Here is a 13,375-nt window from a genome sequence, read left to right on the forward strand (position 1 = left end):
TTGAAGCTAGAGAGGGGGGGGTGTCGCTGGACAAAGGCAGTCTTGGTCTGTCACTCCTGTGACCAACCGAGAGGAAAGAGGCAGCCCCCTTGCTCAGGCGAAGGCGAGCGTGCAGGCAGGCAGGCAAGCAGATGGGAGAGCACCTTCTTAGGCTCCCTTGGCTGAGGCTGGGCTGCGGAGGGAGGGAGGGATCAGGCAGGAGCTCCTTCACCTGAGTCAGCAGCAGCCTCCTTCCCTTCCTCCTGGCCGCTTCTCCCTCCCTCCCCAGCCCAGCTGCTTTTTCAGCATTATTTCAGGCATCGTGATATATCACTGTATCGCCATGGTTAGCTGGTGATATATCACAATGTTGAAAAACAGATATTGCCTAGCCCTAAAGGTGAGGTCTCTTGCACTTGGAACATGGTCCTTTTCTGTTATTAGATACTTTTATTTCTTCTATATCTGCACTCCATTGCTGCTTGGCACTTAGGCAGTTTTACACAGGGTTGTTCATTACTGCATTTGTTGACTGTTGCTTGATTGAGAGGAGATGGCGCTGTGTGCCTGGGCTAGGTCCGGGGGTCCGGGGCAGAGGGATTCCATTTTTGTAGTGACAAGCATGGGGCTGGTATGACAGTGGGGTACAGATAAAGGAGTGAGAGAGTTTTTAACCTATCATTCCTTCTGCACTTGTCATGATTTGGTAGAGCGTGCCAACCAATCCCCTTCTGGTGATGCCACTAACCTCCAGCGTGGTCCAAAACAAGTGATCTGTCATTCATGATCTGATCATGGGTGAGTGTGCTGACTTGGCGTGAGGGGCTGTGCTGACTCAGCACTGTCCCCCCAGGTACTTGGTGCAACACCAACCCAGCCCAGTGGGGCAGGGTGCAAGTCACTGTCGCCCATAACATTTCCATTGCTCTCACCAGGAGGCCAGCTTGCTCTGACTGATTTCAAGGGGTTGTTCCCGGTGCTGGGCCCAAGATGATGTTGGTGTATAGCCCACCCAAATGCACCGCAGCGCCCTCAGCTCCACAGCTTAGAGGCGATTTCATGCCTCACATTTGTGCTGTGGTGGCCTAGTCATGGGCTAGCTTGCGATTTCATGGTCTCTGTGACTACCATGGAGCTATCTCACTATGTTACAGGCCTGACTGATACATAGATGTGGCAGGGCAGGTGTTTGGTCTGCAGAGTTGGTTGGCACAGATCCAGTGTTAGGAGGGCTTGAGGAGGCCAGTGTTATGGACAGATCATTCCCCGGTGAGATTTTGGCTGACTGGCAGTGTCCCCCGGCATGGATTGTTATGGATGAATGGAATCTGATGCATTCCTGAATGCTCAGGGAGATTTCCTTGTTGTCATGGCCAGGGCTCCTGCCAAGGCTGTGGTCTTGCTATGGAAGTGCAGGATGGGCAGGGCCAGGGATGCAATGCTTTTCATGTGCCCTTAATGGCTTGTAATAGCAGTTGGGAGATGCTGCCTTTAAGAATAGTCCACATGATGACCTAAATGTCAGAGAAACCCCAAAATATAAATAGCAGTAGAAACCCTTCTTCCCACCTTTGGTGCGGTTTGACGTTTTATGTGGATATAATGCTTATATCTGCTTATGCTGTATATCTCAAAATAGTATTGGTTTCTTGTAGTAAAAGTTCAAAACAAAACATAGGTGCTGCTGTCTACATTTACCCTAGTAGAGTTTCTGGTTTCCCCCCAATTTATTTTCTATTTATATTTTTCCTTAGTTACCGTATATTCTTCCAGTGGGTGATATATCCAGTACTAAGCATACCTGAAGCTACTGAAACCAATGATCTTAATTTATTCAAATCCAGTGCTTTTTACTGGGTCTACCATAATACCCAACTTTTCCTTTAACTTTAAACAGCTGCTGCTCTCTATCTCATGCCTAGTTTTCAAACCAGCAGGGTCTCTTTTTTTAGCTTGATTGGTGCAACTTGTCATGAGCGTGATGAGAAGTTGCATCTGCAAAATTCTCTTTTTACACAACAATTTAAGGCACGGGAACCCTGTCGTCTTCTGCACCTGCGTGCTGCTACCTAGATACCCTAGATCAGATATAGACAAACATGGCCCTCCAGATGTTTTGGGACAACAACTCTATCATCCCTAACTAACAGGACCAGTGGTCAGGGATGATGGGAATTGTAGTCCCAAAACATCTGGAGGGCCGAGTTTGCCTATGCCTGCCCTAGATACTCTCCCAATGAATGGATTTTGTAGAGGAGTTGCTGGACTACGTTCCCATCATCACTGATCAGTGATCAAGTTGGGCTGAGGCTGATGGGTATTGGAGTTCAGAAACATCTGCAAGGCCACACAGTAAACAGAAACCTCTATTGTACAGGAAGTTGTATCTGGTAATCTGAACCCCTCTGTTCCTTATACATTAAACAGAAAAAACATACTATTAATTTTTCATTGGCAAACAACAAATGATTCACACACATAAACATAATTGCACAGACTTGATATTTAGCACATTTCTCGGCTTCATTTAGCTGTATCTTATCCTTTTTTCTGCCCCCCTCCCCACAATGATGCACTGAGGTTACAGCACTCAAGAAACTTTGTTCTGCAGGTGTTCTAAGTCAATGGGGGAGAAACGCCACTAAAGATGGGGTTTTCCTGTGGAACAGTCATGGGAAGGAAGAGGGAGGGCCATGCAATTCTTAGCCAAATGTCATATCAACAACTACAAATTCATTTTCATTACTAGTGTTGCTAACACATCATTGCTTTGTGTGACAATGCTCAGTACTAGCAAATCACAAGGGCCTTGCTCTCTAGGCCTGGTGCATGCATGCATATCATTAAATTTATCTATGTTTCACCGTGGCAGGGCTGGCCCAAGACATTTTGACACCCAAGGCAAACCACAAAATGGCGCCCCCTCTCTGTCAGGGCAGAAGGGGTGAGTGAAGATGTACATCAGGAACAAGGACAAAATAAATATCCCTATTGGGATCTGCTGCCCCAGTGGATCCTGCCTCTGGAGGCAATTGCCTCACCTTGCCTCATGGGTGGGCATGCATTGCATCACAGTACACTTGAGGACCAGCTAAACCTGAAAGTAAATGTTCTTAGAAATACAGGATTGCTACCAAAAACAGCTCCCTGTTTTATATTTCCATGCTGGGGATACACAACAAGTTTCCCAGCCTCTCTCTCATGTGATTGGATGCTGATTATTGAGCAATGTATCACAACAGCAATCAGGAATTTATCACATCATACATTGAGAATTCCTAGATATGGAAAGGGGGGAGAGATACACAAGTCCACTTAGCCTTCCTGGTGTGGCAGCGTTGCAGGTGAGTGATGCCTCCCCAGCCTGGATCCAATGTAGTCTTTGGTTGTTGGGCCTGCCCAGCTGGCGGGTTCCCTGTTGGCTTGTCACCAGCCCAACTTCTGCCACTTGAGCTAGAAAAGGCAACCGTTTATACTACACAGAGCTCTGGGTCTTAATTTGCAAAATTCACTAGCTCTGGCAAACGGGGCTTGCTCACCACTGTAACTTGAACAACAATCTAGTAGTGATTATCAACTTGCTAGGTATTTGCCCGTCAGTTTGGGAGACAGAGATGAATTTGATGTTTCAATTTTAGTGGCAGTTTCCAGTGCTTTTGATGCCATCGAAACAATTATTAATTGTATTTTTATCTATTTCTCATGTATTTATATATTATCTTTCTCCCCACCCCTGTCTCCTGTTGTTGTTTTGATAACTCTCTACTGTATTTTATGCTTATGGCCAAATAAACTGAACCTGAAATTTTTTTTTTGCCCACAGACTAGATAATTTGTATGCACAAATTCATTCTACATGTATGTAGTTCTGTTGCTTGAATCTAATTTGTACATTGGTACATAAGATTCTTTGCTGCTTTATTTTGCAAATGGGCCTTGTGCTGTCATTTTATGCTTTAGAGCTGTATGTGTGAAATTTGGTTTTAGGGCAAAATTCCATATCCATGAAAATACAGCTGCCAAGAGTATGTGGCAGTATCTAATATCTGTTCTTCTAGAATCAGATGGTATTCCATTAGTGCAAAATGTTGCCCATGGAAAAAAGTGAGAAATCTGATATTGGGGTGTAAAATACAAATATGTGGAATTTTGCATCATTCTGTATCTGTGCAGGATAGGGCCTGCCATCTAGCTCCCAGCTGAGGTGGCCTGTTCCCTCCTCCATCTGCCACCAGCAGCTACTTGACCATTTTGCCTTGCATAGAGGAGAGATCTGGCTTTCAAAAAACCCTTCACTCCCCACCCTTGTAGCTTTTCTTGACTTTTTTTGTTTAACTGATATTTAATTGTTTTTATATTTTAGTGTAAATTACTTTGTGAGGTTAGACTGAAAAGTGGTATAAAAGTATATTAAATGTCAACAAGATCCTCATCTAAAATGATTGAGTTTTATGAAGATGAGTGGAATAACAATTTTCATTTAGGAAGTAGCCCGGTATTTTCCTGCTGCATCATCTTTTCTCTCCCCACCCACCTCAGATGCAACAACAAAAGCTTTTGCCTTAATTAGAGCTATCAAGAAGTCATTATTTCAAGCCTGTGCCCATTTAATCAATTCCTTTTCTCCCTTTAACTTTTACCCTTAGCTCTCCAAACACCTCTGGATACACTGGCAAGGTTCATTGGTCAGCCACCCAACCAGCAAATTCTAATCTTCCACCAACATCACCATCAATAATTTCACGAATGTATTGGTAAGTGTGAGGCACATTACTTAATCTGCTCAGATACATTAGAATTCTAATTATGGTTATTTCATTAAAGAACAATTAAATATTAAGCACAACATTTCTTTGGTTTTGAAAAATTTGGAGTCAAAACCCATAAGAAAAGCTTTCAAGATTATTTGACATCTGCTGTAGTTTTCAGATTCCTTTGTATTTCCTTTGAAATTTCTATTCTTTTCCTTTGAAAACAGAGAGAGAGGGGGAAAGAATTCTAAAGCACGGAGGGCAAAACTGGGCTTCTCCAGATGACCTATTTATTGAGCAATCATCCTGCCCTGCTAGCTCAGAGTTTTCACAGAGCTCAGCTTGTATGTGGTCCTCACTGAGCATTCATTCTGATGTGTTTGTGAGCAGTGGGGGTTATACAACAACGAGCAGTCATCTTTATTTGCTTGCAGGCCGTTTATCTGTCTTCCTAGGAATTATTCCTTCATAACACACTTTTCAATGCATTTTCCTATTACTTCCTAACCACAATAAGTTGCGCGTTTTTAAAATGGATTAGTTGGGCTGAAGCAACAAAGCCCTTTAATTCACTTTAATTGCCGAAAACTAAAATTCTGGTATGTACATGAAGTCCTCCCACAATATACTGCCAGTCTGCCTGAAGGAACATCTCCACCCCCATTGTTCAGCCCAGACACTGAGGTCCAGCGCCGAGGGCCTTCTGGCGGTTCCCTCACTGTGAGAAGCAAAGCTACAGGGAACCAGGCAGAGGGCCTTCTCGGTGGTTGCGCCCACCCTCTGGAATGCCCTCCCATCAGATGTCAAAGAAATAAACAACTATCTGACTTTTAGAAGACATCTGAAGGCAGCCCTGATTAGGGAAGTTTTTAATGTTTCATGTTTTATCGTGTTTTTAATATTCTGTTTGGAGCTGCCCAGAGTGAGTGGGGAAACCCGGCCAGATAGGTGGGGTAATAATAATAATAATAATAATAATAATAATAATAATAATAATAACTGTCAGCGCTGCCCAAGGTCCCAGCTCACACAAGACCAACGCTGCTTCTTGCTCAAGTTAAAAGGTCTTTATTGAAGTTCAGTCTCATTTCAAGACGCGCAGCGCGCAACGCTACATCTATCCATCAGACCGTAGAAGTCCCATCTGAATCTCCTCCCCCCTGACACCAGCTTAAGATTCTAGCCTTACTCCACCTCTTCCTCTGTTCCTTCTTTCTCTGGGTCCTTCTGCTAGTCGGAGTCTCAGCCCTCCGAGATTCTTCTGACGCTGATTCTCCCGACTCCTCCCCCCCCCTCTTTCGGGCTTTAGGACCTGGCTCCCAATCCGGGTTTTCTGCTGTCCCGCGCTCCTCCACATTTGAACTTGGCGCGCGCGCGCAGCCTCCCACTTTCCTTCTGACCGTTACACTTGTGTCACTGCTCCCCCTTTCGGGGAGGCTAGCTGGACCTGGCCTTCCCTCCGTCTCCCCACTCCCCGATGGAGGAGAAGCTGGTCCTGACTGACGTGACTCTTCCCCCCCACTGTGCTCTGGTGAGGGAACTGGCCCTACTCCTCCGCTACTCCTTTGGGACTCCCCTCTGGTTCCTTGTTTATGGATCGTCCCCCCTGGGATTCGCCTTGCCCTTACCATAGGCGCCCCCTCCTGGGAATCTTCTGATTCGCTGGAGAAGCTCATGGAATCTCTCGGTCCACTGTCATATTCCCCTACGCTCCCCTCTGATTCCTCTCCTCCGCTCTCTATTTGCTCTCTCCCCTGCTCTTCTGCTCCTGAGCCTCTGACATCCATCCCCCCCTCGAAGCCCCCCCTTCCCCCCTCCCCCTCTTCGGGTGTGGGTTCCAGGTGCTCCAGCGCTGGGGGTGTGAGTGCTGGCTTCTGTTCTCTCCCCCTGGTGTGCAACCGGCCAGCGGGATCAGGTCCCCCCACGATGGGTTCGTCGACGTCGACTTCCTCTGCTTCCATTTCTCTGCTGTCGTGCTCAAAACCAAGATCCTCCCCCCACACGTCCATGTCCACTTCTCCACCCGGTCCCTCGGGTGAGGCTGTGTGCAAGGGCCCCCTCAGCAGTTCCCTGCTCCACCCCACTTCTGGTTGAGTGTCCCACCAATAGGAGCGGTCCGTGGCAAACCCCGAGAGCGACCCCTCCGGGGAGCTCATCCCCGGCGTCGGCTCCTCATCTGAGGAGAAACCTCGGAACGTGCTGGCTGACAGTGTGGGTGTGAAAAGCCAGTCGTCGAAATACTCCGCCGGCATGGGTCTGTGTGGGAAGATCGAATGGAACTCGTCTTTGAGATAGTGCTCCTCCACGGCGTAGCACGGCACCCACTCGTTGGCGCTGGCCGGAGTACCCTCCCTGGCGAGGAGATATTCAACTCCCTCTTCCCCCCATCTGGAGTCCAAAATCTCTGTGACCTCGTTGAGTGGCGTCGCCCTCTGTGGTCCCCCCCCCTGTTGGCGATGGGCTACGTGGAGCTGGTGCGGTCCCTGGCGCCTGAAACCTGTGGGGCGCCTTGTAAGGCGTGAGCACTGACCTGTGAAAGACTGGGTGCATTCTGGAGCCCTCCGGGAGTGTCAACCGGTAGGCCACTGGATTGATTTGTGCCGCGACCTGGTAAGGTCCCAGCTGCTTGTGTCCTAGCTTCCTCTTAGCTAGCGTTCTGGCCGGCACTGCCTGAGCTGCTAACCAGACCCAGTCCCCGACCTGTATGTCTTCCCCAACCCTCCTGTGCCTGTCTGCCTGCATCTTGTAGGCGTGTTTCGCGAGTTCCAAGTGCCTTCGGAGTTGCTCATGGACCTCCTGTAACTCTGCGGCTAAGTGCTCTGCCCCCCGTGGCTCCCCCTCTGCCTCGGTCTCCAACCCCGGGAAGGTTCTGGGGTGGCGCCCATTGTTGGCGAAGAACGGTGTCACCCCTGTAGACCCGTGCTTCGCGTTGTTGTAGGCAAACTCGGCTAGCGGTAGGTAGTCCACCCAGGTCGAGGGCTGTTGATTGGCGTAGCATCGCAGGTACTGCTGCATGATGGCGTTGACCCTCTCCGCTTGTCCGTTGGTCTGCGGGTGTCGTGCCGACGCTAAGTTGATCTTGACGTTCAGGATGCCCAGCAGCTTCTGCCAGAAGTTCGAGATGAATTGGCGACCCCGGTCGGACAAGATGGACCGCGGCAGGCCGTGAGCTTTGAAAACGTGGTCTATGAACAGCTTGGCGGTCTGTTCCGCTGTGGCCACCTTCGCGCACGGAATGAAATGCGCCATCTTGGTGAAGAGGTCTACGACCACGAGTACCGCTGTTTTGCCGCGCGAACTGGGCAGATCTGTAACAAAGTCCAGGGCCACTTTCTCCCATGGTTCGAGCGGCGTCTGCAGCGGTTCCAGCAGACCCGCCGGCTTCCTGTGTACTGGCTTGGCCCTTTGGCAGGTGTCACACCTGGAAACGTAATCCGCAACTTCTCCCCGCACCTTGGGCCACCAAAAGTCCCTGGTGACTAATTCCGCCGTCTTGTCCTTGCCGAAGTGCCCAGCGCTGGGCGCGTCGTGCAGCTGCTGCAAGACTCTCGCGCGAAGGTCGTCTCCCGGTACGTAGAGAGCCCCTTTGCGGAGGAGTAGTCCGTCGCGTATCTGGAACTCGTCGTCCCTCGCTGTGCCGTTTCGCACCTCCTCCATCTTGGATTGCGCAAACGAATCCGCCTCTGCTGTATTTTGGGGTCTCTCTCCCCTCGCCAGCTCATCTTTCACGGCTCCATTCAGCCCCTCCCAGAACAGATCCCTGACGGCAGCTGAGTCCTTCTGCCAGCCCAGCACATTTACTAACCCCAAAAAGCGGGAATGATACTGGCGCACCGTCGCTTTTCCTTGCCGCAATCCATGCATTTCCCTTCTAGCGACATCCACATCCACCGTTGATTTAAAGCAAGCGTCCATGGCTTCAACAAAAGCACTTGAATCTTTGAGGGCGGGGTCATTTTCGCGTAACAAGGTTCGCAGCCACGACTTAGCTTCCCCATGCAGATGAGTGATTATGAAACCCACTTTCTCCTCCTCATCTCTAAAATCTTTCCGAAGCAAATTGAGCGCGAAAACTACTTCTGCTCTGAAGTTAGGGTACTGCTGCAGGTTCCCGTCAAAATGGGTCACAAGGCTCGCCCCCCTTTTCCCGAGGCCAACTCCCTCCGGCTTGGCTCCCAGCTGCCCCTCCTTTCCCCATCTGTCCCACCTGGCTTGCAGATCCTGGCAGAGCGCAGCTGTGTCTTCTTCTTTTTTCTTAGACGCAGCCAATTCTGCGTAGAGCGTTGAGACCACTTCCTGCAATTGCTTGACTCTTTCCTCTGTAGTCATCTTTGCCTATCTTCGTGAGCTTGTGGAGTTTTTCGAGATGGGACTTACTGTCAGCGCTGCCCAAGGTCCCAGCTCACACAAGACCAACGCTGCTTCTTGCTCAAGTTAAAAGGTCTTTATTGAAGTTCAGTCTCATTTCCAGACGCGCAGCGCGCAACGCTACATCTATCCATCAGACCGTAGAAGTCCCATCTGAATCTCCTCCCCCCTGACACCAGCTTAAGATTCTAGCCTTACTCCACCTCTTCCTCTGTTCCTTCTTTCTCTGGGTCCTTCTGCTAGTCGGAGTCTCAGCCCTCCGAGATTCTTCTGACGCTGATTCTCCCGACTCCTCCCCTCCCCTCTTTCGGGCTTTAGGACCTGGCTCCCAATCCGGGTTTTCTGCTGTCCCGCGCTCCTCCACATTTGAACTTGGCGCGCGCGCGCAGCCTCCCACTTTCCTTCTGACCGTTACACTTGTGTCACTGCTCCCCCTTTCGGGGAGGCTAGCTGGACCTGGCCTTCCCTCCGTCTCCCCACTCCCCGATGGAGGAGAAGCTGGTCCTGACTGACGTGACTCTTCCCCCCCACTGTGCTCTGGTGAGGGAACTGGCCCTACTCCTCCGCTACTCCTTTGGGACTCCCCTCTGGTTCCTTGTTTATGGATCGTCCCCCCTGGGATTCGCCTTGCCCTTACCATAGGCGCCCCCTCCTGGGAATCTTCTGATTCGCTGGAGAAGCTCATGGAATCTCTCGGTCCACTGTCATATTCCCCTACGCTCCCCTCTGATTCCTCTCCTCCGCTCTCTATTTGCTCTCTCCCCTGCTCTTCTGCTCCTGAGCCTCTGACAATAATAATAATAATTTATACTCTGGAAGCACCCTATGTGTCATATAGTTTAATGCCATTTGTGTGTGTTTTAAAGTGTAAATTTCTCGATGGCTGCTATCAGGCTTGTGAACATGGCACTTGGAAAGGGTGTTAACTCTTCCCTCCATATCGTGATCCTGAAACTTTTAGGCATCAGAAGTTTACCCCAGAGTGGTGGCAGAGGGACTCGGGAGTGGCAGTGGCGGCTTCACCTGCGCTATTCCACTGGGTGAAGCAGCCACCCCCCTCTGGCCCTCATACCAGTCCTGGGCAATGTATCAATGCAACACCCAAGCCTAGTGTGCACCCGCCTGGCTTGGGTCAGTTGTGTGTGTCTTTTTCACCTGACGGCCTTCCCTTCAAACTAGGCAACACCTGGGGCAGAAAGAGCCACGCCACTGACCCCAAACACGGGTTGCCTCTGTTTATTTGCACGCATGACACAGCAGTGCAAGATCACACCAGGAGGAAGCAGCTCTTACGCCTCTGCCGGAGTGTGAGAGAGAGAAGGGGTCAGAGGGAATTACTGTGATTGCTCATTAAATTTCTCTACGGCCCTTTGTCCAAAGATCACAGGGAGGTTTACCCTATACAGTGGTACCTCTGGTTACGAACGCTTCGGGTTACAAACTCCGCTAACCCATAAGTAGCTGCTCCTGGTTGCGAACTTTGCCCCAGGATATGAAAGGAAATCGTGCACCGGAGGCGCTTGCGCAGCGGGAGGCCCCATTATCGAAAGCACGCCTCAGGATAAGAACGGTTTCAGCTTAAGAACAGAGTTCCGGAATGAATTAAGTTCGTAACCAGAGGTACCACTGTAACTATATAACATACTAACAAAGAAAAACAACAACCCCTTACAGTCTACAATTGTTTGGAATACAAGGAAGTTCTACCCACTGTTTCTTGGTGTCAGTAGTGATTGTGACCTTGAAATTCACATTCAGGTGAGAAAGATGCTTGTCTCCTCTTGTGATTGCAGTTACCTGGCTAAGCATGGGCAACCATCTGAATTTCCGCATCTGGGGCCTCTGTCACAGACCCTTGTTCCCACTGAACCTCAAAATCCTTTCAATAAGAAGGAGAAAAAAAGAATTGAACTTTGAAAGAATATCTGTCTCTGACGGCACAACTCCAAGCTTCAAGAGATAATGGGAAACAAGCAAGGCTGTGGAATGAATGCCTTCTTCAAGAATGGTCAAGAAACAAAACTTCATAAGGGCATGCCTTCTGTATATTCCAAATGACCATTTCAAGCACACACCAATTAATGCATTTCTTTTTTAATGTACTTTCTCTCTTCGTATTCATTAACATTTCCTCATGCCCGGCTGCAGAGGCGTGTCTGAGGTGCTTCGTGCTGTTCAGCCCACACCAATTGTGAGGCCGCTGGCATTGCTTCAACTGCTGGGGCATCAACAGGCCTGCCCAATATGCCACCCATATGCTGCCAGGTGGGAGTCCTGTGTGTGCCCTCAAATAATGTTAAACTGATCTTATACTGCAATCATTACTTTGGGTCCTGTGGAATGTTTTGATTGACTTAAATAAAGAGATATTTTTACGAATGTAGCCTCATGTGGAGCATTTTTGCCTTTACCATGTCTGCTCAACTAATTGTGCCTGAATTTAGCCTGCCAGCCCTGCAAGAGCCTGTTTCTTCAGCCTCCTTGGAGGAGGCTGGCCACAGTGCATGCAGGTGGAAAGCATTGGACTTGACAGGTCAGAACTTGTGCAGCAGTCTCTCTAGTCCGTACAAAACGGCATGCTTTGTTCCAGGAGCTTCTCAGAAGGTCCCTAATCCTAGTTTTACAATCCCCTATTACTGCCGTCTTTTCCATATGTACGTTGAATTTATGAAAGTTTACCCATTCTCCACCTTGTTCCTTGTTATTACAATCGGAACAATTACAATGGGGAACCCCTCCAACACTTCAAAAGAATTAAGCTGAATTTGCACATTCACCACAGAATCTCACCCCACTTTAGGTCACTGTTGTTCTACGTATGTGCTTTCATTTTCTTTCTCTCATTATTATCTCTGGTCCGGCAGGTCTTGTATGTTATAGATTACTGACGTGCAGCCCTGTGCCTGTATTTCAGTGGTGGTGACACACCAGGAGCAAGACCTTGGGGTTATAGCGTTAGGATATTTCCGTTCCACCTTAAAAGGGAGCAGGATGTTTGTATAACAGCCTGCGTAATTTCCTGTCTCACAGGATGTTTCTGTTGTATGTTCCTTTCGTTTTCGGCTGTTTTGCCTGAGCAGTCGGAGCAGACGGTCATGCCTTCTTTGTTCTGACCAACGCCTAATAAACTGTAAATATGCATGTTCTGCTCTCATGCTGTGCAACTTCTGTTGTGTGAATTCTGCTGATAGAGTGTGCACAAGTCCAAGAATGTGGCTATCTTTTCTTGAGGCTTCGTGTCGCTAAATTGCTGGTACTGCGTGACTACGGGAGGTCGATGGATCGTCCGGCACCGAGCTTGGGGGCTCAGATGGACTTTATCTCCCTGGCAGTATCCCAACAACAGGTTTCGGGCCCAGATTCACGGCACTTGCAGAAGAGTAAGACAGCGACAGACTGCTGAGAGGTATGTGCTGGGAAAGTGAAAGCAGGGGCTTTTCTGGGTGCCGCGGAAAAGGCCTTTGATGTCCGGCAAAACTAATTGGCCTGGGAGCCGAGCCAGAGGCATCGTGATTTATGAGCTGCCGAGATAAGAAGTCTTAGAAGGCAATAAAGGCTCACGGCTAAAGCAAAAAGCTGGAATGGAGTTTTTCCAAGCTTCGGAGGCCACTGAGTGCCCTAAGTTAAATCGGCACAATTATCAGACCTGGGCAAAATGGTGTGAGAGTTTGCTGCGTCAGTTTGGAGTCTGGCATACTGTATCTCAAGCCACTCCAGTTCCTCGGACAGAGAAATGGCAGGGCCAGAATTTGAAGGCCGTGGATATTATAGTCTTATCCGTCTCTCTGGAGGAAATAAAGACGCTTGCTGGAAATCTCACGGCACGCGACATGTGGGATGCTTTGAAAAAGGCCCACCAGCCAATAATCCCAGCCCAGTGTTTGAATGCATCGGAGGTCCTGGCTGTTTCCCAGAATGCTAGTGAATGCAGGGATGCTGAGGGCACCAGTTGCAAGCTGCAGGGGGAGAAGACTGCCACGTCATCCCAGGCAGCATTCCAGCCTCCAGGGGGAGCCAAGGAGTCGGCAGCTGAGAGCTCTGTTTCTCGTGAGAACCAAGGTCAGAGCCTTTGCAGAGGCCGGAAGACCAGATGTAAACAGAGCAAGATGCTTGCAGGTGGCCAGGAGCGGGGGGGGGGGCAAGTTGCAAAAGCCCATGCCAGTGGAAAACAAGGCTATGTTTGCTGGCACAGCTCCACCAAAGGCTAAAGGCACGTCTGATGGCCAGGAGCAGGGGGGCAAGTTGCAAAAGCCCACGCCAGTGGAAAACAAGGCTAT

General features: G+C 49.3%; 1 protein-coding gene across 1 annotated transcript in view; it reads left to right on the forward strand.

The window, feature by feature from the left end:
• Positions 1-11,477, forward strand: part of SPATA48 (spermatogenesis associated 48) — a 35,326-nt gene extending 23,849 nt beyond the window's left edge. Inside the window, exons 8-9 of the mRNA XM_053361889.1 lie at positions 4,626-4,733; positions 10,892-11,477. Coding sequence (XP_053217864.1) covers positions 4,626-4,733; positions 10,892-11,015 — 232 coding nt within the window. The 3' untranslated portion in view covers positions 11,016-11,477. The remainder of the gene's footprint in view (positions 1-4,625; positions 4,734-10,891) is intronic.
• The last annotated feature ends 1,898 nt before the right edge of the window (positions 11,478-13,375 follow it).

The sequence above is a fragment of the Podarcis raffonei genome, chromosome 13 (genome assembly GCF_027172205.1).
Source record: "Podarcis raffonei isolate rPodRaf1 chromosome 13, rPodRaf1.pri, whole genome shotgun sequence".
Lineage (NCBI taxonomy): Eukaryota > Metazoa > Chordata > Lepidosauria > Squamata > Lacertidae > Podarcis > Podarcis raffonei.